Consider the following 27,176-nt stretch of genomic DNA (forward strand, 5'->3'; position numbering starts at 1 on the left):
TGCTATTTGAACTTTTCAGAGCTAGGATTCTTAGTCCATCATAGGTGTTTGTTGTCTGAAACCAATAGTTTGGGATGACTAGTTTGCTATTTCAGACTTTTCTGAGCTAGATTTCTTAGCCGCTCATAGGAGTGTGTTTTCTGAAACTTATGATTTGGGATATGTAAATTACGTTTTCGGGCTTTTCTGAGTTGGACACTTCTAAATTTTTCCACACACGAAAACTTACACACACACACGTCAAAACTTACACACACAAAATCTTAGACACACAAAAACTTACACACACACACACACACAAAAACTTACACCCACACTCAAAAACTAACACACACACGCACAAACTAACATGCACACAAAAACTTACATGTACACAAAAAATTACACAAACACTAAAACTAACACACACTCACAAAAACTTACACACACACACAAAAACTAACACACACACAAGAAAAACTTACGCACACAAACACACACACACACACACAAACATACAAAAAACTTACACATGCACACGAAAATTTACATGCACATAAAAACTTACATGCACACAAAAACTTACACACACGCACAAAATATTACACTCACACACAGAAATTTACACACACACACTAAAACTTACACACACACACACGAAAACTAACACACACACACACGAAAACTAACACACACACACATGAACACTAACACACACACACACGAAAACTTACACACACACGCCAAAACTTACACACACAAAAACTTACACACACACACACACACAAAAACTAACACATGCACACGAAAACTTACATGCACACAAAAACTTACATGCACACAAAAACTTACACACACACACAAACACACACACACATACACACACACACACACACACAAAACACACACACACACACACACACCAAAACATACACACACACACACACACTCACACACAAACTTACACATGCACACGAAAACTTACATGCACACAAAAACTTACATGCACACAAAAACTTACACACACACACACACACACAAACACCCACACACGCCAAAACTTACACACACACGCCAAAACTTACACACACACACACACACACACACACACACAAAAAAAAAACAAACACATGAAAACAACAAAAAACTCACACACACACACACAAAAACATAGAAACACACACACACACACACACACAAAACTTACACGCACACACACGAAAACTCACACACACACGCCAAAACTTACACACACAAAAACTTACACACAAGTTTGTGTGTGTGTGTGTGTGTGTGTGTGTGTGTGTGTGTGTGTGTGTGTGTGTGTGTGTGTTTTTGTTTTTTTTTTTTTTTGTTGGTTGTTTTTGGTTCTGTGTTTTTAGTTGAGTTGTAGTGGGGGTTTGTGGTTTTGGTAGTGGGTGGTGGATTTTTGTCTTTTTTTGGTGTGTTTTTTTTTGTGTTTTTGTGTTTTTGTTTTTTTTTTTGCTTGTTTTTTTGTGTTTTTGTGTGTGTGGTGGTTTGTGTGTGTTTGTGTGTGTGTGTGTGTGTGTGTGTGTGTGTGTGTGTGTGTGTGTGTGTTTGTGTGTGTGTGTGTGTGTGTGTGTGTGTGTGTGTGTGTGTGTGTGTGTGTGTGTGTGTGTGTGTGTGTGTGTGTGTGTGTGTGTGCATGTGTGTGTGTTATCCCGGCGGCGCTTCTCTGGTCCGGGGGACCTTTGGGGGCCGGGGGAGGGCCTTTGGGGCACAGGAAGGGCCTTTGGGCACAGGGAGGGCCTTTGGGGGCCTGGGGGACATTTGGGGACCGGTGGAGGGCCTTTGGGACCCCGTTGGTCCTTTGGGAGCTCGATGGGCCTTTGGGGGGGGGGGGCCCGGGGATGGCCATTGGGGGTCTGGGTGGGCCTTTGGGGCACAGGGAGGGCCTTTGGGTGCCTGGGGGACATTTGGGGACCGGTGGAGGGCCTTTGGGACCCCGTGTGGTCCTTTGGGAGCCCGGGGGACCTTTGTGGACCATGGGTGGGCATTTGGGGCTGTTGGGGGCGGGTGGAGGGCCTTTGGGACCCCGTTGGTCCTTTGGGAGCTCGATGGGCCTTTGGGGGGCCCGGGGATGGCCTTTGGGGGTCTGGGTGGGCCTTTGGGACACAGGGAGGGCCTTTGGGTGCCTGGGGGACATTTGGGGACCGGTGGAGGGCCTTTGGGACCCCGTTGGTCCTTTGGGAGCCCGGGGGACCTTTGAGGACCAGGGGAGGGCCTTTGGGGGTCTGGGGGGGCAGTTGGGGACCGGTGGAGGGCCTTTGGGACCCCGTTGGTCCTTTGGGAGCTCGATGGGCCTTTGGGAGCTCGATGGGCCTTTGGGGGCCCGGGGATGGCCTTTGGGGGTCTGGGTGGGCCTTTGGGGGCGCCGGTGGCCCTTTGGGAGCTTGGGGGCCTTTGAGGGTCCGGGGGACAGTTGGGGGCCTGGGGGACATTTGGGGACCGGTGGAGGGCCTTTGGGAGCTTGGGGGCTTTTGAGGACCGGGGGCTTCCTTCGGGGTTGGGGTAGGAGGATTGGAACCCTTTGGGGTTGGGTTAGAGGACCTCACAACACTGTTCAAATGAAAGTTGTGTATTATAACGACCACACTCAAAACCTCTTCCAAAATCTCTTCAAAAATCTTCTTTTAAAATGACTCTATCTGTTTCGCCGAAATAGTTCCATAACCTGTCTAAAACGGTTTCGCCCAAATAATCCCTAAACTTAAATTCAGCGTGTTCCTTTGTTATTGGTATCTCTGCGCTAACGCATTTCAAATTAATAAGAAACCTTTTCGCGCGCTAAAACAATTCATCGCTAAGATGTTTCTTGCCTAATTGTTTCCATGGCCTTTGGTTATTAATATCCTTTGGAGTTCGACCAAAAGAGTTGTTCCCGAGGCAAAGACATTAATGATTTGGATCTATTCCTGGAGAAATGTTTCTAGGCGAAAATTTTTAAAGTCTGACAGATGATGTCATTGATTGATTGATCTCTCAAGAAAGGGGAAATTAATTTGTTGTTTCTAAGGGGAATTATTGATTCACGATAGGTGAATTGAGGTCGACAGCACAGGTGTTCCAAGGTCGATGTTGTTGTTGTTGTAAGTGCACGCTCTCTGCGAATGTCAAGGTCGATGTTGTTGTTGTTGACACCCTTGGAAATTTAGGTCATTGACCCCATTACGTAATCATTCTCCCTAGGGAGGCTATGCCCTTATTTGGTGTACTGACTGCATTAAAAATGCCGACAGAACCACGTGGTTCTGTCCGAGCTGGTACCCCCTCCTCTACTCCTGAAAAAAGGCTATCTCAAAGTTTTTATTGAATGTGTTTGGGGGAATGATGGGTGTGAGGGGGGGGGCTAGTTTCCCTCTAATCACTTTCGACTATTAAAAAGGGCACTAATCCTTTGAATTTCCAGTCGAATGAGCTTTTATTGAAGTTTCTACGACAACGCCTTCTTTAAAAACCTTATATACCCCCAGGGCATAACTCAAAACCCTTGCCCTGAGGGATTTGGGGGAGTGTCCTCCTCAAAAGTATATTTTCTTGATCTGGAAATCAACGGCCCATCGAGCTCCCAAAGGCCCATCGAGCTCCCAAAGGACCAACGGGGTCCCAAAGGCCCTCCACCGGCCCCCAACTGCCCCTCCGGACCTCCAAAGGCCCTCCCCTGGTCTTCAAAGGTCCCCCGGGCTCCCAAAGGACCAACGGGGTCCCAAAGGCCCTCCACCGGTCCCCAAATGTCCCCCAGGCACCCAAAGGCCCTCCCGGCGCCCCAACGGCCCCCCCAGGCCCCCCATGGCCAACCCCCGGCCCCCCAAAGGCCCAACGAGCTCCCAAAGGACCAACGGGGTCACCAAGGCCCACCACCGGCCCCCAACTGCCCCAAAGGCCCACCCCTGGTCCTCAAAGGTCCCCCGGGCTCCCAAAGGACCAACGGGGTCCCCAAGGCCCTCCACCGGTCCCCAAATGTCCCCCCGGCACCCAAAGGCCCGCCCTGTGCCCCCACGGCCCACCCCGCCCCCCACTGGCCATCCCCGGGCCCCCCCCCCCCCCAAAGGCCCTCCCTGTGCCCAAAGGCCCTCCCTGTGCCCCAAAGGCCCTCCCCCGGCCCCCAAAGGTCCCCCGGACCAGAGAAGCGCCGCCGGGATAACACACACACATGCACACACACACACACACACTCACACACACAAACACAAACACACTCACACACACAAACACACAAAAACAGACACAAAGACACAGACACACACTCACACACACACACACAAACTTACACACCCACACATTAAAACTTACACACACACACACGAAAACTTAAACACACACGCCAAAACTTACCCAAACAAAAACTTACACACACACACACACACAAACTAACAAATGCAAACGAAAACTAAAAAGCACACAAAAACTAACATTAACACAAAAACTTACACACACACACACACACACACACACAAAACACACACACACACACACACACACACACGAAAACTTACACACATACACACAGTTTGTGTGTGAGTGTGTGTGTGTGTGTGTGTGTGTGTGTGTGTGTGTGTGTGTGTGTGTGTGTGTGTGTGTGTGTGTGTGTGTGTGTGTGTGTGTGTGTGTGTGTGTGTGTGTGTGTGTGTGTGTGTGTGTGTGTGTGTGTGTGTGTGTGTGTGTGTGTGTGTGTGTGTGTGTGTGTGTGTGTGTGTGTGTGTGTGTGTGTGTGTGTGTGTGTGTGTGTGTGTGTGTGTGTGTGTGTGTGTGTGTGTGTGTGTGTGTGTGTGTGTGTGTGTGTGTGTGTGTGTGTGTGTGTGTGTGTGTGTGTGTGTGTGTGTGTGTGTGTGTGTGTGTGTGTGTGTGTGTGTGTGTGTGTGTGTGTGTGTGTGTGTGTGTGTGTGTGTGTGTGTGTGTGTGTGTGTGTGTGTGTGTGTGTGTGTGTGTGTGTGTGTGTGTGTGTGTGTGTGTGTGTGTGTGTGTGTGTGTGTGTGTGTGTGTGTGTGTGTGTGTGTGTGTGTGTGTGTGTGTGTGTGTGTGTGTGTGTGTGTGTGTGTGTGTGTGTGTGTGTGTGTGTGTGTGTGTGTGTGTGTGTGTGTGTGTGTGTGTGTGTGTGTGTGTGTGTGTGTGTGTGTGTGTGTGTGTGTGTGTGTGTGTGTGTGTGTGTGTGTGTGTGTGTGTGTGTGTGTGTGTGTGTGTGTGTGTGTGTGTGTGTATGTGTGTGTGTTATCCCAGCGGCGCTTCTCTGGTCCGGGGGACCTTTGGGGGCCGGGGGAGGGCCTTTGGGGCACAGGGAGGGCCTTTGGGCACAGGGAGGGCCGTTGGGGGCCGGGGGGACATTTGGGGACCGGTGGAGGGCCTTTGGGACCCCGTTGGTCCTTTGGGAGCTCGATGGGCCTTTGGGGGGGGGGCCGGGGATGGCCATTGGGGGTCTGGCTGGGCCTTTGGGGCACAGGGAGGGCCTTTGGGTGCCGGGGGGACATTTGGGGACCGGGGGAGGGCCTTTGGGACCCCGTTGGTCCTTTGGGCGTCGGGGGGACCTTTGAGGACCTGGGGAGGGCCTTTGGGGCAGTTGGGGGCCGGTGGAGGGCCTTTGGGACCCCGTTGGTCCTTTGGGAGCTCGATGGGCCTTTGGGGGGCCCGGGGATGGCATTTGGGGTTCTGGGTGGGCCGTTGGGGCACAGGGAGGGCCTTTGGGGGCCTGGGGGACATTTGGGGACCGGTGGAGGGCCTTTGGGACCCCGTTGGTCCTTTGGGCGCCCGGGGGACCTTTGAGGACCAGGGGAGGGCCTTTGGGGGTCCGGCGGGGCAGTTGGGGGCCGTTGGAGGGCCTTTGGGACCCCGTTGGTCCTTTGGGAGCTCGATGGGCCTTTGGGAGCTCGATGGGCCTTTGGAGGGCCCGGGGATGGCCTTTGGGGGCGCCGCTGGCCCTTTGGGAGCTTGGGGGGCCTTTGAGGGTCCGGGGGGACAGTTGGGGGCCTGGGGGACATTTTGGGACCGGTGGAGGGCCTTTGGGAGCTTGGGGGCTTTTGAGGACCGAGGGCTTCCTTCGGGGTTGGGGTAGGAGGATTGGAACCCTTTGGGGTTGGGTTAGAGGACCTCACAACGCTGTTCAAATGAAAGTTGTGTATTATAACGACCACACTCAAAACCTCTTCCAAAATCTCTTCAAAAATCTTCTTTTAAAATGTCTCTATCTGTTTTGCCGAAATAGTTCCATAACCTGTCTAAAACGGTTTCGCCCAAATAATCCCTAAACGTAAATTCAGCGTGTTCCTTTGTTATTGGCATCTCTGCGCTAACGCATTTCAAATTAATAAGAAACCTTTTTGCGCGCTAAAACAATTCATCGCTAAGATGTTTCTTGCCTAATTGTTTCCATGGCCTTTGGTTATTAATATCCTTTGGAGTTCGACCAAAAGAGTTGTTCCCGAGGCAAAGACATTAATGATTTGGATCTATTCCTGGAGAAATGTTTCTAGGCGAAAATTTTTAAAGTCTGACAGATGATGTCATTGATTGATTGATCTGTCAAGAAAGGGGAAATTAATTTGTTGTTTCTAAGGGGAATTATTGATTCACGATAGGTGAATTGAGGTCGACAGCACAGGTGTTCCAAGGTCAATGTTGTTGATGTTGTAAGTGCACGCTCTCAGCGAATGTCAAGGTCGTTGTTGTTGTTGTTGACACACCTTGGAAATTTAGGTCATTGACCCCATTACGTAATCATTCTCCCTAGGGAGGCTAGGCCCTGATTTGGTGTACTGCCAGCATTAAAAATGCCGACAGAACCACGTGGTTCGGTCCGCGCTGGTACCCCCTCCTCTACTCCTGAAAAAAAGGCTATCTCAAAGTTTTTATTGAATGTGTTTGGGGGAATGATGGGTGTGAGGGGGGGGGGGGCTAGTTTCCCTCTAATAACTTTCGACTATTAAAAAGGGCACTAATCCTTTGAATTTCCAGTCGAATGAGCTTTTATTGAAGTTTCTAGGACAACGCCTTCTTTACAAACCTTATATACCCCCAGGGCATAACTCAAAACCCTTGCCCTTAGGGATGTGGGGGAGTGTCCTCCTCAAAAATGTATTTTCTTGATCTGGAAATCAACTACGCTGAACAAAATGTCTATCTCAAAATTTTGATTGGATGTGTTCGGGGGAATGAAGGGCGTGGGGGGGCTAGTTGCCCTCCAATCACTTTCGACTATTAAAAAGGATGCTAGCCCTTTGAACTTCCAATCGAATAAGCCTGTCTCGAAGTATCTACGACAACACCTTCTATAAAAACCTTATATGCCCCCAGGGCATAACTTAAAACCCTTGCCCTGACGGTTGTGGGGAAGTGACCTCCTCAAAAATATACTTTCTATCAGGGAATCAACTACGCTGAACAAACTGGTTATCTCAAAATTTTGATTGGAGGCATTTGGGGGAATGATGGGCGTGGGGGGGGGGCTAGTTGCTCTCCATCTTGGAGTGGCACTAGCCACTCCAATTTTCAATCGAATGAGCCCTTTTCGAAGTTTCTACGACGACTCCTGCGATACGAAGTGCCCGGGTATGGAGAAAAAAACCCATAAAACAACACATTGTGCCCACATCGTTCATTGCGCCCACATCGTTCTTTACTTAGGCAGCGCTAGCGCGCTGCCTATGAAAGAGGGTAAATCTTAAAGTTTTCGGTCAATTATTCCGTATATGAAAGGGGCTGTCCCCTCCTCAACGCCTCGCTCTTTACGCTAAGGTTTTTTATTGTTTAAAAAAAAAAGTTGTGAGACAGAGTCAAACTTTAGCATAAAGAGCGAGGCGTTGAGGAGGGGACAGCCCCTTTCATATACGGAATAATTTCTGTTCGTTTTAAGTTTTAATGTCACTCCTTACTTTCAGTTAAAAAAAACTTGTTTTTTTCGTTAATTTTTGAACGTTTTTGAATTAATGCAGCTTAGATTTTGGCTCACCGTACATGAATAGCTAAAACGAAATTCGCATTTTAATTTTCCTTTTTTTGGCTAATTGGCTTTCTCGAAATTTTGTTCTGACGTAACTTACGAATTAACTTAAGCAACGCATTTCTATATTCATATGTTTTTATTACGCACATTAGGAAGTTTGCTCCCTAGTCAATATCTCGCTCTTTACGGTAAAGTTCGAATTTTGTTCGAATCGCAAACCCCTGAATCACAAAGGCCGTTTAATTAGAATAGATAGCTCTTTTGAAAGAACTAAAAAAATTTAGCGTAAAGCGTGAGGTATTGACTAGGGGGCCAACCCCCTAGTATACGTAATAATTTCTGTTCGTTTTAAGTTTTGAGGTTGCTTCTTACTTTCAGTTGAAAAAAACTTGTTTTTTTATTTAATTTCTGATCGTTTTTTAAATAATGCCGGGAAACCTGGCGCCCCCTTCATAAAAATGTCCCTTCCTCTAAGTAAATATCCTCCATCGAAAGATCCTCCCCCGTAACCCCTACTCCGACCCCGACCCCCACTAGAAAAAAATTCCTCTTAAAAACGCCTGTATACTTCCAAACAACCAATACTATATGTAAACAATGGGCAAAGTTTATAACTTGCAGCCCTTCCCCGGGGAACTGTTGGGGATTAAGTCATACTCAAAGACATATTAATCAGATTTTCGACTATGCTGAACAAAATGGCTATCTCAAATTTTTTTTGGGGTAACAAATAGCAGGCCAAACTATAAATCTTTAAAAAAACGAAAAGATTCAAAGTATTGTTTTCTTTTTGTCTGAAAAGATTATGTCAATATAAAACAAACAGAAATTAATTAAAATAACTTTTTCCACAAAATAAGTCTTTCAAAGAAAAGTAAAGAACTGCATTAAACAAAAATGAGAAAAATCAAATCAAATAATTTACCAAGCGTGAAACTACCACAAATCAGCATCGATAAATAAATGAAACCCAAAACAAACAGAAATTACAATAAATAACCGAGTCGAACTCAAAACGAGCAGAAATTAACATAAGTTGGGCTCAAAAACCCTATGCCTTCCCAAGGCCAGAACATAATTTGCACTTTACTGAAAAAAAAATATAAATGTTTTTACTTTTATAGCTTTAATAAATCAAATAATGTTAAGATTTTGATTACTAAATATGAGTATATGTATATTAAACTGGCAATATACATTCATTTGTATTTTTTTCAGTAAAGTGTAAATTATGTTCTGGACTATAGAAGTAAAAACATATAGACTTTTTGTATAGACTTTGTATAGACCTGTATAGACTTTTTAGGAATGTAGACGACAATTCAAGTAAGTTTTCGTAAACACGTATATGAACATGTTAAATTCCAGCGTAAAGAGCAAGGAGCTAGTTTATTCAATGTTATTTCTTAATTTCACTTGAAAAAAAAACTTGTTTCAAACAGTTCGTGGTAACGAACTGTAAGTAAGGAGCGACCCGGCTAAATGGTAACCGAAACTCTAAAAAACGGGATTTTGATACCAATAGATACATCAAAAGAATCAGATTTTAATTCTGATTTCAAATATATAAATTTCATTAAGTTTAATCTTACCCATCAAAAGTTACGTGCCTGAGAAAATTTGGCTGATTTTCGAAAAAAGGGGGAAAGACCCCCTAAAAGTTATAGAAACTTAATGAAAATCACACCATCATATTCAGCGTATCAGAGAACCCTACTGTAGAGGTTTCAAGCTCCTATCTACAAAAATGTGGAATTTTCCATTTTTTGCCAGAAGAAAGATCACGGATGCGTGTTTATTTGTTTTTTTGTTTTTTTTTGTTTTTTTTTACCAGGGGTGATCGTATCGACCCAGTGGTCCTATAATATCTTGGGAGGACTCATTGGAATGGAAATTAAAAGTTCTAGTGCCCTTTTTAAGTGACCAAAAAAAATGTAGGGCAACTAGGCCCCCTCACACGCTCATTTTGTTTTTCCCAAAGTCACCCGATCAAAATTTTGAGATAGCCATTTTGTTCAGCATGGTCGAAAATATGATAAAAATATCTTTTAGGATGACTTGATCCCCCAAAGTCCCCAGGGGGAGGGCTGAAAGTTATGAACTTTACTCAATGTTAACATATAGTATTGGTTATTGGGAAGTATACAGACTTTTTCAGAGGAGATTTTTTCTGGTAGGTGGGGGAAGGAGAGGGTCGGGGGCAATATGGAAGGATCTTTCCATGAAGGAAGTTTTCATGGGGGAAGGGGCAGTGCTATGAAGGGGGCGCCGGATTTCCCAGCCTTATTAAATAAAAATAACAGGAATTAAATAAAAAAAAAACAAGTTTTTCAACTGATCAACTGATTGTGATTAAGAGGTCATTTTTAAAGTACTGGAAAAAAAAAAATCGAACTATAGTTTAAAGAGCAGGGTATTGACTAGGGGGCGAACCCCTTAATATACGTGTTAAAATTTTATGAATATAGAAGTTCGTTACGTAAGTTAATTCTAAGTTACGTATATTTATTACTAATAAAAACGTTCGTAAATAAAGTTAAACAAGTTTCGAGAAAGCCATTTAACCAAATTAATGTTCAAATTTTTTTTTAATTATTCCTGTACGGTGAGCCAAAATCAAAAACTGCATTAATTCAAAAACATTCGAAAATTCAATTAAAAAAAGGAAGTTTTTTTAACTGAAAACAAGGAACGACGTTAAAGATTAAAACGAACAGAAATTATTCTGTATATGAAGGGGGCTGTCCCCTCCTCAACGCCTCGCTCTTTACGCTAAAGTTTGACTTTCTCACAACTCTATTTTTTTAAACAATAAAAAAACTTTAGCGTAAAGAGCGAGGCGTTGAGGAGGGGACAGCCCCCTTCATATACAGAATAATTTCTGTTCGTTTTAAGTTTTAACGTCGTTCCTTACTTTCAGTTAAAAAAACTTGTTTTTTTTATTTAATTTTAATGAAGAGTCAACACAGTTGTGTTAAAATCAAACAGTTCGCGGTGTAACGAACTGTGAGTAAGGAGTGACTCGGCCCAATAGTAACTGAAAATCTAAATAAAGAAATTTTGATAACAATTCATGCATCAAAAGAATTAGCTTATTATACTGATTCCAAATTTACAAAATTAATTAAGTTCAATGTTACCTATTAAAAGTTACGAGCCCGAGAATATTTACCTGATTTTCAAAAAATGGGAGGAATCGACACCATCCCCTTGAATATATAGCTCAATGTGCTCAATGTAAGTCTAGCCCCCTTCACGTTCAAACTTCTAACTACAAAAATGCGAAATTTGGTATTTTTTGCAAGAAGAAATATCATGGATGAGTGTTTTTTTTTCTAAGGGTGATCGCATCGAAACAGTGGTCCTAGAAGGTCAAGAGAGGGCTCATTTCAACTTAAAACAGCTCTAGTGCCTTTTTGAAGAGCCCAAAAATATTGGAGGGCAACTAGCCCCCTCTCACACCCTTTTTTCCCAAAAGACGCCCAATCAAAATTTTGAGACAGCCATTTTATTCACCATAGTTCGAAGGTCCAAACTATGCCTCTGGGGATGAAAACCTCCTCCCCAAAGCCCAAAGATAAAAGGGCTGTAATTTATGCAATTTTCCCATTGTTTGCATATACAGAAATCTTTCGAAGGGGCAAATTTCTGCAGAAGGGGGGTTTTTCTTCGGGGAGGATTTTCTGTGAAGGGTTTGAGAAGTTTATGATGCTAATTTTTAAGGGGAAATTTTACATGAGGGGGTTGGGGTTTCAATGCATGTTTTGAGAAACGATAAGACCTTAAATATAGAAACATTAAAACCTAAAGGAACAAAAATTATTCTGCATATGAGGGAGCTGCTCTTTCTTCATCCCTTGCTCTTTACGCAAAAGTTTGATTTTTTGTCACAATTCTTGAGGAAAGACTCATCAAACAGTTCGTGGTAACGAAACTGTAAGCAAGGAGCGATGCAGCTCAATAGTAACCGAAACTTTAAAAAACGGAATTTTGATACCAATAGATATGACAAAAGAATTGGCTTATTATGGTGATTCCAAATATATAAAATGCATTAAGTTTAGTGTAACCATTAAAAGCTACGAGGCTCAGAAAATATGGCTGATTTTCGAAAAAGGGTAAAACACCCCTTAAAAGTCAAGAAACATAGATGAAAATTAAACCATAAAATTCAGCATTTCCGAAAACCCTATTGTAGAAGTTTCAAGCTCCCATATGAACAAATTTGGAATTTTTTGTCAGAAGGAAGATCACGGATGCGTTTTTATTTGCTTTTGTTTGTTTAATTGTTTTTTTTTTTCGTTTTTTTTTCATGGGTGAACGCATCAAGCCAATAGCTCTGGAATATCAGGAAAGGGCTCATTTGAACGAAAATTAAAAGTCCTAGTGCCCTTTTTCAAATTCAAGTTAAACCTTTTTATTTCCTCCGAATACAAAGAGTAAAATTTAAAATTAACCGCTAATCAACAGGCCATAAATTTTTTTTAAACCATATAACAAGAAGTACGCAAAGGCTTTCAATCAAACTTACCACACAAATTAACACTTCATTCAATAACTAATAAATTAACACTTCAAAAATTAACGCTTCATTCAATAATTAATAAATAAATAAAAAAAATTAAGCTTCATGCGCAGCTTTATATAAATTATGAGAAAAAAGAGGTAATTTAGATAAAATTTCTTTTGCTTTTTCTCCAAAACATCAAGAGGGTTTTTTATTTTATGTGTATTCATTAAAAAAGTATTTGATTCAGATTTAGAAAAGCGGCAAAGGAACTTAGCAAAATTAAAATAGGTGGTTTTTACATGCGAAATATTACTAATTCTAAAAAACGGGAGAAACGATGAAAAAAGTAAAATCTGAGGCAAAGCGACAGTAATATATACCCGAGCCAGTAATTTTCGAGAAAGAAGATCACGAAGACAAATTACTGCCCTGAAGCTAGACGCTATTCTACTTTTAACTGCTTTAGAAATAGAAGCACGGCATAGAGCTAAAGTTGGTCCATAAGGCACACCAAGATATAAAAGAGATTTCAAAGGTTTTAAAGTACTATCATAAATACGAACAGAAATTTCTGAATTAACAAGATCATTAGCCTTAGGACCAAGAATTAAAAACTGACACTTTTAATGGCAAAAACGAAGTCCATGCTCACTAAAAACCTTTGCTAAAAAATCTACATTTTGTTGAAATTACTGAAGTGATCGACTCAAAAGGAGTAAATCATATGCGTAAGCAATCCACGAAAGAACATAACCTTTACCATAAATAAAAGTCAACTGAATTTGATCAATAAAACCCCGAAACAGTAATATTGAAAATCAAAGGAGAAATAATACTCCCTTGTCTCAGCCCCCTACATAACTTAACATTACATATCACTAAATCACTTATCACATAACTTATAACTAAACTGATTCTTCCACTTAATTCGAATACGAGATGAGCCATACCACTATTTTAAAACCAAAACTACTGGGAGACCAAAAATTCCGGAGGACAACTAGCCCCCCCCCTCTCACCTCCTTTTTTCCTCAAAGTCGTGCGATCAAAATTTTGAGATATCCATTTTGTTAACCATAGTTAAAAAGTCCAGTAAATATGTTTTTGGGGATAACAGGACCCCCCACAGCCCCTGGGGAAAAGTCTGTAAGTCGTGGAATTAAATTATTTGCGCAGCCTCAGCCCCCTACATAACTTAACACTATAATCACTAAACTGATTTTTCCACTTAATTCGAATACGAGATGAGCCATACCACTTTTTTAAAACCAAAACTACTGGTAGTGGGACATTATTCTTCAGAAGCACAGTCATAGCCCAAGAATGGATAATTGAATCTTACGCCGCCGCAAAATCTAACACAAGTGTATAAACTCTCTCCCATTGCTTACAAAAGGATATAATTCTTGAAAGGAGGGTATGAGCAACAGCCATGCTTAGCCCCTAACGGAACCCAATTTGATTCAGGCCTTGGTTACAAGACTCCAGATACTTTAATAAAGCAAACTCAAAAACTTTGCTAATCTGGAAGGAAACAGTAATCGGCCTGTAATCAGAACATCGATTCATATTCCCTCCTTTTTTTGAAAAGGGGTGAAGTGGTAGCACGAGAAAATCTGGTTTAAGTGACCAAAAATTCCGGAGGACAACTAGCCCCCCCCCCGCTCTCACTTCTTTTTTTCCTCAAAGTCGTGCGATCAAAATTTTGAGATATTCATTTTTTTAAGCATAGTTGAAAAGTCCAGTAAATACGTTTTTGATGGGGATAACAGGACCCCCCACAGCCCCTAGCGAAAAGTCTGTAAGTCGTGAAATTAACTCATTGCGCAGCCTACGTGTAATATTTGGGAAGTGTAAAGACATTTTTCGGAGGGGGATTTTATGCTTGGGGGATTTTACCAGGAGTGATCGTATTGAACCAATAGTATTAGAATATCAGGAAAGGGATCATTCGAACGTTCGTTTATTCGAACGGGAATTATTTTTATTTGTCTTACTTTCTCTTTGCCGACTCAATTTTACATGTGGAGATGTTAAGGAGAATTGTCCCGGGCAAAATTTTTTACCGGGTGGAAGTTGTCTAGAGTATCTTTCCGTAGGGATTTTCAGGGGATAAATTCTCCAGGGGGAATTTTCCGAAGGAGCAACTTTCTACTACGGGTGGGGGAATAGTTTCGGGAATAATTTTTTACGGAGGGCAGGGGGGGAGTATTTTCTGCAGTATTTTAAAAACAATCAGAGATTAAAGTCTTCTTCAAATGAAAGTGTTTTGAGAAAAAAATTTCAGCCGGAATCGTCCGCAAGAAATTTTCCGGGGATAATTGAATTATCAGCTACAATGGAATTGTCTGGGGGAAAGAAATTTCCCATGGAGTGGGGATCCAGATTTTCCGGCTGTATTTAAAACCGATCTGAAATTAAATTAAAAAAAACAACTGTTTTCAACTTAAACTAAGGACAGCTTCAAAATTTAAAACCAACGGAAATTATTGCGTATATGAGAGGGATCACTTCATCCTCATTACTTCTATTACTTCATATCAATAAATTCTATTCTATTCAATTCATGCATAGCCAACCATGATATGATTCTGCTGGTTCAAGAATTCCTCTTTGGGCATCATATGTTCAAAGTTACTTATCCTCAATGCATCCCACTTTCAATGCATGTAGGTATTTTCATGGGATTTTCCTGTTCCCCAGCTTGAAAAAAAAATCTCCAAAAGAACTTGAAATATGAACACTGATGCAGAAACACCTCTTTGTTAATAACAATAAAAAAAAACTCTGTTTCCATTTAGTTTTTTTTACCGTCCTGTAAAATTACAGCAGGCGCTCTGAGGGACTTTATGTGTTCCTGGCAATTTCCCTCTCACATATACTTAGGGATTGTTTTTGTAAGCATATATTCATTTTTTTTTTTTTTGTCTTTCACTCTTTTGAAGAATATTTAAAAATCAAAGAGTAACTTACTTGTGGAATTCCACAGAAGATAAGTCAATCTGTCCACTACCAAGAAAATCATCTTGGAATCCCCAGTCATAGTCAAAGACCTGCAATTTTTATAAGGAATTAAATAAATAAAGCTTACAGCCTTTCGTTTCAAAGTGAAATCATTCTATCATTCACATTACTTGGTAAATAAAGTTTTTGTGTTTTTTTGGTAATTATTTGGTAACTACTTGGAGGTAACAATCCTTTTACACACCTGTAGGATCAATCCTTCTAACCTCAATAAGTCCTTCTATATTACCTAATTTCATGATTCTTAAGTCAAAGAGATGAACTTCCTAAAGTCCCAACAAGTCCAGTTTAATCATTTATTGATGGGTAAATATGTCGATGCAGTATATGTCTTCCAACAAATTTACCTTCCATGTCAACAATTTCCATATTATACATCATTTGTGCGTTAGAGCCTTGGGATATGTAAACTGCCCCACTAGAGAAGGCCAAAGACCAGTACATCCTTTCCAAGTTCACGCTAAGTACTGAAACAGGCTTAAAAAATTGGACACCAAGAATCCCTTGGAACCAACAAGAGTTAAATGAAAGCGATGCGTTAACTTGTGACCATCTTGGTCACTACACAGTTTTCAGCCCTTGTCAATACACTCCCATCAGCAAAGGTCAGCATCCAATACAAGCAATACCGGGCCTGTTACCTCCGACTTCGTTAAATGTTCATACTTTCTACTGTCATGCTGCAATTGGGAGGCAGATCCTAATACAATAACATTAAAATTGGACGTTAAGCAGCCGAAAAAGCTCTCCAAATGAAAAAAACAAACATAAAATCTAACCATCCCCCGAAATCCAGTATAATGCTGTGTCGCTTTCTAGGCTATATTTTCCTCGGGGGATTTGAACCCTCAAGATTACTCTTAAAAACTGTTTACAATCACGGTTCAGGTCATGGTTCTATGAGTCTGTGCAGCATAAAGTTCCTTTCCAAGGATAGGGTCATAGAAACACGCATGGGCATTCTAGACTTACGCTCGCCTTTATACCCCATTGTCAGGGTCTCGATAATTCTATACAATACCTCGATGACATTTTTGAGCTAAAAAAGAGTTACATGTCTTTGATTTTTAATTATATTACCTAAATTATTGTTTTTTTTAATTGTAATTGAGTTCTATCTAGGATAGAAAAAAAGCCTCAGATCCCATTCGAAAGTTCCTCTCCTTAAAAAAAAAGCATGAAACTGACCTTTGACCCACTTCTTCACATGAAATCAATAATTTGCCGTTATTTAATTTCTCCTTCTATTTCTTAATTTTTAATTACTGCTTTGTTTTATTTTTTTGACGCTTTTTTTCGTAAAGTCAACGTTCATGGTTTTCATTTATTGGATGATCCTAGTTTACATTTGAGGCTTTTCCCTCTCACCGTTTTGTATCAAACTGTTCTTCAGATTAATATGCAATCACTCCCTACGCTATTTTTTTTTTTTACCATTCCTAGGTTAAAAAAAATTCCAACAGTCGTGTACTTAACAAATTATAAATAACAAAAATGAGCAGTGTAGTTCTCAGACACGCTGAATCTGAGATTCAACATTGAATCTGAGTTCTGAGAACTTATTTACCAGGCCTGTGTTGTTTTTCTTTCTTTTTTTTTGTAAAATCAAGCAGAAGAGACTATTATTGATTATCATAACCTCAATCTTGACGAAAGCTGTGTATCAAACAGGGGTGTATCCAGGAATTTTTTTGGACTAGGGGTTGTGTTATAGGGGAGGGGGTTTACAAAAAAAAACTGTTAAAAACGCATAAAAAATGTGTTTTTATGCACTTTTATTACATTTTTACGAGTCAGACAAACATTTCGGGGTGTCGGGGGCTCCAACCCTCTAATCCCTTCCCTGAGTAGGGCCTTAGTATCAAATGACCAAGGAACAGAAAACAAAATTTTTTAGCGTATATCTGACCAAGGTCGTATCCAGGGGACATAGGGGGTTTGAAGCCCCTCCTCCCGAAATGTTTGTCCGACTCGTAAAAACGTAACAAAAATGAATGTAAACACATTTTTGATGGTTTTTTTTTAAGTTTTTTTTAGACCCCCCGCCCTCAGAAAAATCTGGACACATTCCTGTTTCTGACCTCTTCTAAATTTACTTTTTTCTTATGTTATGACAATAAATTGCAAGAACGCACTATGTAGCCCTGCCTTACCTTTACGTAGAGAGGTGAGAAGGTATCATCAACAGTAGCGTTAAAGCCTTCTTGCCATACTGGGTTCAGGTTCTTGTAAACAGTGCTTGATTTGTAAAGTAGCCGGTTTTTATGCTTGAACTTCACATATGGGTCACTTGTTCCTACAAATAGAATAGGTCAACCTTTCTTAAAAGATAAACGTGAAAGAAATAAATTTAAAAGGTGATCCGCCTTTTACAATTGCTACGCCAATAATTCCTTCTTTTTATGATTTTGCTTATTATTTATGATTTATGCTTATGTCCTTCTTTTTATGATTTCATTTTGCAGTGCAATTGATAAAGAGAATTCAAGAGCTTGACTTCAAAACTAGACACCAAGATGGCTAAGAGTTTGAATTGACTGACTGACGATATAAAAATAAGAATGCCATCATTGACGTTGTCTCTCTTCGTTATTTGACACTGACACTAGGCAAAGAGTAAAATTTGACTGTATGATCAAAACCTACGATCAATTTAAGTGAATTTAAATGCAAGTAATCCCGACTTGCTGAGTGAAAGGAATATCGTCTTCCTTTAATTTGTATTCCATGTTGCATGTATTTAGCATTTGTTTTGGTGGCGGTTGAACTTAAGTTACAAAATATTTAAAGAAGATATTAACAGAGACAAGGATGCCTTCCACCACAGTTATTCACCTCATACGCCAAGTTTAGCGCATCCGCCATGGTTTGAACAACTCTGGTGCGGGTTGAAGGCATCCTTTAGCCTGACATAAATGACACTTTGGGAAACACTGTCTAACCGATCTACAAAATGTTATTCCGGTACGGCTGAATCTTTTTCATTCTCAATCGATTGAAATCAGTCTCCAAAATAGGCCTTACTTTTTTACAAAAATTGAAGCTATAAAACTTATTAAATAAAACTAGCAGTATTAACTAGTAGAAAACTAGCACATTCACATAAAATTAAGTGTAAACCGTATGAAATTAAATTATATTACACCCAGAAATCCGTACCCTGAATCTACTACTGTTATCTAGAGTCCCTCAAATGAAGGACTCCCAGACATCAAGGATTCTGGTACACTGGTAGCTTATTTAGAGTCCATAAGACGTACTGACCTTTAATCACGCTGATTTTAAAAAGCCTAGAGCCTTGTTTTCATTTGGCGTCTTACGGACATAAGGGGAAAGTAATCATCCAATAAAAACAGGAGAAAACATTTCATTAAATACACCAAAAGATAATCCGTTTTTCAATTGGCAGATGTATTTGGTGTTTTGTTCGTAAAATAACATTGTAAGGACAGAGCTTAAGTCATAATGCCTCCAACGTGCATCACGACCTTCAATAAATAAACAAAACATTTTTTGTTTAAAAATGTTCAATTAAGTAAAAGAAACTGAGCCAAGTTAAATTCTATCAAAATATAGTAGAGTAAATTAAATCTTATGGATAACCTGTGGAACCTATATTATAAAACTTTAGACATTGCTTTCTCAATATCAGATATCTGCATTGATGCCATAAGTTTTAGGGGTGGCAAAAACACAATATAGGGAAATACACGAATGCTATTGCAAAATTTGCAAATTTGCCAAAAGAAAGCTAATTAATACGGTCACAAACTCGTCTAAATAACAAGTCATCTTTGTAAGCTTTCAGCTTGTTCGTATTGTGCCTACACATATTGAGTAAACACCATCACAAAACGACAATCTTTTTTTATTAAATGGTCTAACATAGTGACAAGGCAGGGACTGATTGTAGTTCCCTCTTGAACAATCACAAACAAACTCCCCGTCACTCACATGTGTCGAGATATTTATGCTGCACAAAATGTAATAGAAGAAACTGGACTTGGTGATCCAGTTTCACACAATAAGAGTGACCTCCACAATGACCGAGTCACAGCACAATGGTTATTGTGCACCATTATTCTGTAATGGAAGATATAGAATCTGTGTGCTGCAGAATCAATCTGCAGCACATATCTGCAGCCATGTTTCAGTCAGAGAATTGTATGAAAAATTTATATTGGTACCAGTGCTTGGTACAAACTTGTTTTTTTTATTTAATCACACAATAAGAGTGACCTCTACAATGACAGAGTCACAGCACTATGGTTATTGTGCACTTACTCAAGAACCTGAACAAAACGTCAATAATACACAGTATTTTCGTGAATAGCTTTACCTTTAATAGTTTATATCTGGAGGTCCAAAAATGTACAGACGTTCCATCTCTTCGCAATTTAATTGTAAGGCTTACACTTTCTATATATTCCAGGGAACTTACCAATTTAAAACAATAAAAAAAAGGTCATCTCAGCCCAAATTTGTCTAAATAAGAATCCACCTGAAGCGCACAATGTGCAGCTATTCCTACTCTTCCCTACCTAATTGTTAGACTTCTACTTTCTATATCTTCCAGGGAACTTACGAATTTAAAGCATTAAAAAAAGCTCATCTCAGCCCAAATTTGTCTAAATAAGAAGCCATGTGAAGCCCACAAATGTGCAGCTATTCCTCCTCTTCCCTACCTAATTGTTAGACTTCTACTTTCTATATCTTCCAGGGAACTTACGAATTTAAAGCAATGAAAAAAGCTCATCTCAGCCCAAATTTGTCTAAATAAGAAGCCACCGGAAGCCCACAACATTGCGGATAGTCCTACTATTTAAGAAAATATTTTTAGGCGTCCAGTGAATATAAAGGCACGTGAAATTTCCAAATTAAAGAATTTAAAAAGGCTCATCTCAGCTAAAAAGTGTCTCATTAATACTAAACCGGAAGCCCACAAATGTGCAGCTATTCCTCCTCTTCCCGACTTAATTGTAAGGCTTCTAGTTTCTATATAGTCCAGGGAAATTAAAAATTTAAATCATTATAAAATTATCATCTCAGCTCAAATTTGTATAAACAATAAGCCACCGTAACACCACACCTTTGCAGATAGTCCTCCTATTTCAGACTTAATTTTAAGGCTTACAGTTTATATATATTCCAGTGACATTTCCAATTTAAAACAATAAAAAATGTTCATCTCAGCCAAAATTCGTCTAAATAAGAAGCCATGTGAAGCCCAAAAAAGTGCAGCGCTTCCTCCTCTCCCCGACTTAATTGTAAGGCTTACACGTTCTATATATTCCAGGGAACTTACCAATTTAAAGCATTATAAAAGTATCATCTCAGCTCAAATTTGTCTAAATAAGAAGCCACCGTAACACAACACCTTTGCGGCTATTCCTCCTCTCTCCGACTTAATTGTAAGGCTTACAGTTTCTATATATTCCAGGGAACTTACCAATTTAAAACAATGAAAAAAGTTCATCTCAGCCCAAATTTGTCTAAATAAGAAGCCACCTGAAGCCCACAAATGTGCAGCTATTCCTCCTCTTCTCAACTTATTGCTGAGCCCTCCATTTATATTTTCCAAGGAACCTACCAATTTAAATTCTTTTTAAGCTCACCTCAACCCAATTTGGGTCACACTGATACTCTTTGATACACCCTTTGAACCACTTGGCAGAATTTCTTCTGGAAAACGGTTTTCATTTTTTTTTAGGGCATGTTGAAGCATTCAAGATTACTCTGGCAGGAAATACTTCCCGAGAGGATTTGAATCATTTACTCTTAAGTATAGCGTGGGAACTCACATCAATAAGACTTGTCGGCATAAATTATAAAAATAACTTACAAAAGAAACTGACAAAAAAAGAACTATTAACTTACCACAAGCATCTTTTGCAGGAAGATTCCTTGCTCTTATTAAGTTGACTCTTACATCAAAAAGTTCATATTTCTTTCTCTCCATTTCTCTTTCAACTTTTTCGATTTCCTTTAAGAAAAGAAGAAATAGATTAAAGTTTGCGGAGTCCATAGTTACTCCCAGCAACAAAGTTGATTATCCTCATAAAAATATAAAAAAAACAGAAAAAATAGAAAAAAAAAATGGATTTCTAATTTAGATTCTAATGTAGGATAAACAATCGCTTTTTGAACAATAATTTAATATTTAAAATATAAAGAAAATATAAGGTAAGAGCAAGCATGATGACCCATTTTTTGGTCGGAAAATGTTCCAATTCCGATACTTGTAATGTCTTGAATTATCCTGTTTGCCGTCCAAAAAGTTTAAATTTCTTCCTCTCTATTCCTCTTTCAGCTTTTTCAATTTTCTTTCAGAAAAGATGAAAAGCTCAAAGTTTGCGGAGTCCATAGTTTCTTCAAACAGCGAAGTTGGTCATACGCATAAAAATAAAAACAAAATAAAGGAGCAATGAAAAATTGGGCTCCTGATCTAGATTCTAAGGAAGAATAAATAATTGCGTTTTGGACAATACTTTAATATTTAAAATGTAAGGAAGATAATAGGCAAATTTAATTACGTTTACCAACCTTTTTTTTATCGGGCAATGCTCCAATTTTACACTTGTGTAGTCACTTGTATTGTCTTGACTCATTGTGCCTAACGTCCACGGAAAGTTTAAATCAACCTGGCTTTCTAAAAATTATTGCATGGTAAATTTAGAATCTAGCAAACTGAGGCAGGGGCGTCCCGAGGGGGTGGTGGGGAGGGACGAGCGGCCCCCTAACTTTTTTGGCATTCTGTAAAAATTTCGCCGAAGATTCAAAAAAGATATAGAAACTTCAAAAAAGCCTCATTCGATTGGAAATTCAAAGTGCTAGTGCCCTTGTTAATAGTCGAAAGTGATTGGAGGGCAACAGGCCCCCCCTCCCATGCCCATCATTCCCCCAAACACATCCAATAAAAACTTTGAGATAGCCATTTTATTCAGAGTAATTGATTTCCAGATAGAAAATATGTTTTTGAAGAGGACACTCCCCCACAACCCTCGGGGCAAGGGTTTCAAGTTATGCCCTGAGGGCATATAAGAACGATGTTGGCACAATCTATCATTTATTATTTTTCGCACAGGCAACGCAATAGCACTGCCTAAGCAAAGAACGATATGGGCACAATGTTTTTTTCTCCATACCCGGGCACTTCGAATCGAAGGAGAGTTCGTAGAAAATTCGAAAAGGGCTCATTCGATTGGAAATTGGAGTGGCCAGTGACCTTTTTAATAGTAGAAAGTGATTGGAGGGCAACTAGCCCCCTCCCCTCCACGCCCATCATTCCCCAAACACTTCCAATTAAAATTTTGAGATAGCCATTTTGTTCAGCGTAGTTGATTTCTAGATAGAAAATATGTTTTTGAGGAGGAATCCCCCCCCAACCCTCGGGGCAAGGGTCTCAAGTTATGCCCTGGGGGTACATAAGGTTTTTATAGAAGGCGTTGTAATAGAAACTTCAAAAAATGTTCATTCGATTGGGAATTCAAAGGGCTAGTGCCCTTTCTAATAGTCGAAAGTGATTGGAGGGCAACTAGTCCCCCCATCCCATCATTCCCCCAAACACATCCAATAAAACTTTTGAGAAAGCCATTTTGTTCAGCGTAGCTAATTTCCAGATAGAAAATATGTTTTTGAGGAGAACACTCCCCCACAACCCTCGGGGCAAGGGTTTTAAGTTATACCCTGGGGGCATATAAGGTTTTTATAGAAGGTGTTGACATAGAAACTTCAAAAAAGGTTCATTCGATTGGAAATTCAAAGGGCTAGTGCCCTTTTTAATAGTCAAAAGTGATTTGAGGGCAACTAGCCCTCCCACGCCCATCATTCCCCCAAACACTTCCAATCAAAACTTTGAGATAGCCATTTTGTTCAGAGTAATTGCTTTCCAGATAGAAAATATGTTTTTGAGGAGGACCCTCCCCCACAACCCTCGGGGCAAGGGTTTCAAGTTATGTCCTGAGGGCATATAAGGACGATGTTGGCACAATGTATCGTTTATTATTTTTTCCTTTAGAGCAGGGCACTTCATATAAAAGAAGTTGTCGTTGAAACTTCGAAAAGGGCTCATTAAATTGGAAACTGGAGTGGCTTGTGCCCTTTTTAATAGTCGAAAGTGATTGTAAGGTAATTAACACCCCTTCCACGCCCACCATTTCAAGAAACACATCCAATCAAAATTTTGAGATAGCCATTTTGTTAAGCGTAGTTGATTTCCAGATAGAAATTATGTTTTGAGGAAGACACTCCCCCACAGCCGTCAGGGCAAGGGTTTTAAGTTATGCCCTGGGGGCATATAATGCTTTTATTGAAAGCGTTGTTTAAGAAACTTCAAAACGGCTCATTCAATTGGATATTGAAAGGGCTAGTGCCCTTTTTAATAGTCGAAAGTGATTGGAGGGTAACTAGCCCCCCTCTCACGCCCACTATTCCTCCAAACACATCCAATCAAAATTTTCAGATAGCCATTTTTTTCAACGTAGTAGAATGTTCTGGAAATTAGGTCTTTGAGAATGACACTCCCAGCAGCCCTCAGGGCAAGGGTTATAAGATATACTCTGAGGGCGTATACGATTTTTATTGAAAGTGTTGTCCTAGAAACTTCAAAAGGGCTCATTTGATTGGAAATTGAAAGGGCTAGTGACATTTTTAATAGTTAAAAGTGATTGGAGAGCGACTACCGCCCCTCTCATGCTTACCATTTCCCCAAACACATCCAATCAAAATTTTGAGATAGCGATTTTGTTTAACGTTGTTGAAAGGTCTGGAAATTAGGTCTTAGAGGATGACAACCACCCTAACAGCCCTTGGGGTAAGGGTTGTATTTTATTACAACCTTACGGTTGAGTGTCTGTTCGTATCTTGTACAGTAAACTCCAAAAGGTTAGTTTTTTCTTGTTTTTTTCTTTTTTTTTGTTTAGCACTGAGGACGACTTGGCGGAGGTCCTTGTCGAAATATTTACTTGCTTTTCGTCTTCATGTTTTTTCCACTGGCTGACAAAATCCTCGTTTTCTCACCCTTTTTTGGTTTTATTTTTCATTTATTATTCCCTTTCCTCTCTTAACTTCATATGTTGTAATTTATGCCCTGGGGGCATATAAGGTGTTTATATAAAGTGTTGTCGTTTCAAAAAGGGCTCATTCGATTGGAATTCGAAAGGCTTAACCCCTTTTTAATCGTCGAAAGTGATTGAAAGGCTTGAAATTTTTATAGTAAAGATCGATGTGGGTATAATGTATTATTTTTTGTTGTTGTTGTTGTTTAGACCAGGGCACTTCGTATCGAAGGAGTTGTCGTGGGGACTTCGAAAGGGGCTCATTCGATTGAAAAGAGAAAGGGCTTATGCACTTTTTAATATTCAAAAGGGATTGGAGGGCAACTAACCCCCCTCCCACACCCACCCTTCCATTTCCCATTATGTTCTAAAACTAAATGTTGGTTTAAGATTAAATCAAAATGCACTGTGTTAATGCTAATTCCCAATAAAGTATCTCAGCAGTATCCCAAGAACGGCTGAGGGTATTATGCTCAGACTTTAGGGGCTACTTCTGCTCTTAAAATTTAACCAGATCAAAATAGTGTAATTGTATTCAAGCTACTAAAGAAAGTAAACAGATTTTTTTCCGAATGGTATCAAGTTTTCCATTTCAGGTCAACTTGAGGTGGTATGAAACAAAATTAAACACTACTATTTGTGTCCAGGTTTTTAAAAGGGTGTATGTTATTAAAAATTGCTGAAAATTTTTCTCCAATATACAAATAGCAGGCCAAACTATAAAGTCTTAAAAAGAGAAAAGATTTAAAGCATTGTTTTCTTTTTTCATGAAAAGACTCTGTCAATATAAAACGAACAGAAATTAATTAAAAAAAACTTTTTCCACAAAATAAGTTTTTCAAAGAAAAGTAAAGAACTCCATTAAACGAAAAACTAGCAAAAATAAAGTCAAAAATATAATCTACCAAGCGTGAAACTACCACAAATCAGCATCAATAAATAAATGAAACCCAAAACGAACAGAAATTAAAATAAATAACCAAGTCAAACTCAAAACGAGCAGAAATTTACATAAGTTGGACTCAAAATCCCTGTGCTTCCCAAGGCCAGAACAAAATTTGCACTTTACTGAAAAAATAAAAATGAATGTGCATTGTTAGTTTAATATACATATACTGATATTTAGAAATCAAAATGTTAATATTATATGATTTATTAAATTTATAAAAGTAAAAATATTTATATTTTTTTCAATAAAGTGCAAATTTTGTTCTTGCCTTTGGAAGGCACATTGGGGGTTTTAAGCCCAACTTATGTTTATTTCTGCTCGTTTTGAATTTGACTCGGTTATTTATTGTAATTTCGGTTCGTTTTGGGTTTTCATTTATTTATTGATGCTGATTTGTGGTAGTTTTATGCTGGGTAAATTATTTAATTTTATTTTGGTTCATTTTTGGGTTAATGGAGTTCTTTACTTTTCTTTGAAAATCTTATTTTGTGGAAAAATTTTTTTTAATTAATAAATTGTTAAAAGGCTTTTGTTGCCATATCATCGTGCCAAAATGGCAATAATAAAGATAAGGTATTGTAAGATACCTTAAATTGTAAGATACATCTTATAATTTAAGATTTTTGTTTTTTTAGGTTAGACAATGAAAAATGCTCTTTACTAGAATTTCTCTACTGGTTAAATTTACAGAAGCGTTAAGGAAGGGCCAAACCAAGAATGAAAATTTTTTTTTCAGCGACTCGAGCTCAAAGACTACATTATATGTTTTGGAGTGGATAAGGGGGCTTAGTCATGGGTGGAAAAAATGTTATGAAATGGGTGTTTCAGTAGTATTGAGAATCTGGCGCGGTTTATTAGTAGAGATGCTTTATTGACTCGTGACGGGAGTCCATATATGGGCATAGAGTCATTAGGGAGATGGTTTTTGTCAGTGAGAATGAAAAAACAGGAATTTTCTCACATTGATGGTTGTTTTTATGGATGGTTATGTGTGTTGGTCAATTTATTTGATGTTTTTCATGGGTGTCAACAGCAATTTATGTCTGTTTTATGGTTTTTGTCGGTGAGAATTGGAAAAACAGTATTTTTCTCACTTGAAAAAACAGGAAATTTATCACATTGATGGTTGTTTTCATGGACGGTTATGTGTGTTGATCAATTTATTTGATGTTTTTCATGGATGTCAACATTGATTCATGTCTGTTTTATGGTTTTTGTCAGTGAGAATGGAAAAACAGGAACTTTCTCACTTTAATGGATTAGTGAGTCTAATGGGGACCGGTCAATGACACTTCCTTCAAGATCATGTTGTTGTTGTATGCTCTCAGCGAATGTTATGAGTTTCCAGGAAACAGTTAGATCACGCGTTTCCTTCTCAGCCAATCAGAGGGCTTGCTTACATATTAGCGGCGGAGGGAATATAAGGAAAGGATTTTTGCTATAGTTTTATTAGTCTGTGAATAGAATTCAAAGGAGTGAGAAGAACAGTTTTGACTTTACTCATTTGGTTATATATTTTTAATAATGAGTGGAATGTTTACACTATTAGAAGTTGATAGTGGAGTTGATGCTAATAATACAAGAGCACCAAACATTGCGGTGGAAATTACGAAAGGATCGCGGCTTTGTCTGGAATGGGATGCAGTATATGCAAGATATGTGATATCCTTGAGCAAATTTAAAATGGAAGATCAATTATGTTTC

General features: G+C 39.5%; 1 protein-coding gene across 1 annotated transcript in view; it reads right to left on the reverse strand.

The window, feature by feature from the left end:
• Mctp (multiple C2 domain and transmembrane region protein) overlaps positions 1–27,176 on the reverse strand; it is a 357,697-nt gene that overhangs the window by 163,801 nt on the left and 166,720 nt on the right. Inside the window, exons 6-8 of the mRNA XM_089108305.1 lie at positions 21,345–21,450; positions 17,621–17,763; positions 15,417–15,496 (exon numbers count right to left, since the gene is read on the reverse strand). Of these exons, the coding sequence (XP_088964431.1) occupies positions 15,417–15,496; positions 17,621–17,763; positions 21,345–21,450 (329 nt within the window). The remainder of the gene's footprint in view (positions 1–15,416; positions 15,497–17,620; positions 17,764–21,344; positions 21,451–27,176) is intronic.

This window comes from Artemia sp. Qi Xiang Cuo, chromosome 2 (assembly GCF_049724085.1).
Source record: "Artemia sp. Qi Xiang Cuo chromosome 2, ASM4972408v1, whole genome shotgun sequence".
In the NCBI taxonomy this organism is placed as follows: domain Eukaryota; kingdom Metazoa; phylum Arthropoda; class Branchiopoda; order Anostraca; family Artemiidae; genus Artemia; species Artemia sp. Qi Xiang Cuo.